Raw genomic sequence first — 951 nt, 5'->3', positions numbered from 1 at the left:
CGGACAGACAGCCACTGGACAGATGGCTGCCAGACAGGACCTCGCTGTGCTCCGGTGAGTGCGCCCACAGGGGTCTGTGCTGAGCTCCATCCCTCTGGCTCGGGGTCTGGCCCTGTGGCGAGGCCAGATCCACCTCTGGGAGGGGGTGAGAGAGGGGAGGAAGGCGTCTTGCTGCCTCACCCCCCCATCTCTTAAAGGATTTAGGGTAACGTGGTGCCTGGCAGCGTCGTGAGGCTATTCTGGCATCAGTGACCGGTGGGGTGCAGGTGATCAGGGCTCTGCACCGCACCCTTCCCAGGTACCTTCGTGCTCAGTCCTGTGGGTCCGGCAGCACCCACCACCCCATGTATTGCCGCCCTGCCCGCAGCAACCCTCACCCGGCCCCCTTCCCCTCCAGCCCTCCTGGGGAAGCGTCGTCAGTCCCCATGGCACACACTGAGGTCGCTGGGGCTGAGGACCTCCGTGGGCATGCCGAGGGGCACATCTGAGCCAGATGTGCGTTTCCATGTGGCGTTTCTGCTCAGGGGATGCACACTCCCCCCTGCATCCCCCCCAAGCGCAGGTATGGGTCTGCGTGGCCGGAGCACACGCCGCCCCGCTCGCCTGCGCCCCAAGCTGCTGCATGGGCTGGCCGCTCTGTGGCGTTCAGCTCCTTCCTTCTCCAAAACCAAGCAGGTTGGGTCTGGAAACAGATGCTGAGGGTAACACACACAAATGTGGTCCTCGCTGCTATGCGAGGGGCTTTATTGGGCTGATGTCCTGCCCCCAGGGCTGTCCCCCGGCCTTGTGCTGCTCACAGCAGAGGGTCCCCCCAGGCCAGGCCTACATGAGGAACCTGGAGAGGTCCTCCTTGATTTCAGCCTCATCCCATGGTCCGTGGATGTTGTCCTTGAGCAGCTGAAGGCGGATGAGGCAGTAAGGGCAGAGGCAGGGGATGGCAAGCAGCAGCGA

General features: G+C 63.9%; 1 protein-coding gene across 1 annotated transcript in view; it reads right to left on the bottom strand.

Annotated features, from left to right (window-relative positions):
* Window positions 1-822: 822 nt before the first annotated feature.
* Window positions 823-951, bottom strand: part of PIGC (phosphatidylinositol glycan anchor biosynthesis, class C) — a gene marked incomplete at its 5' end in the record, with an annotated part of 480 nt that continues 351 nt past the window's right edge. Inside the window, one exon of the mRNA XM_009579050.1 lies at window positions 823-948. Within this exon, the coding sequence (XP_009577345.1) occupies window positions 823-948 (126 nt within the window). The remainder of the gene's footprint in view (window positions 949-951) is intronic.

The sequence above is a fragment of the Fulmarus glacialis genome, unplaced genomic scaffold (genome assembly GCF_000690835.1).
Source record: "Fulmarus glacialis isolate BGI_N327 unplaced genomic scaffold, ASM69083v1 scaffold19130, whole genome shotgun sequence".
Taxonomy (NCBI): Eukaryota; Metazoa; Chordata; class Aves; order Procellariiformes; family Procellariidae; genus Fulmarus; species Fulmarus glacialis.
This window is presented reverse-complemented; position numbering and strand designations above follow the sequence as displayed.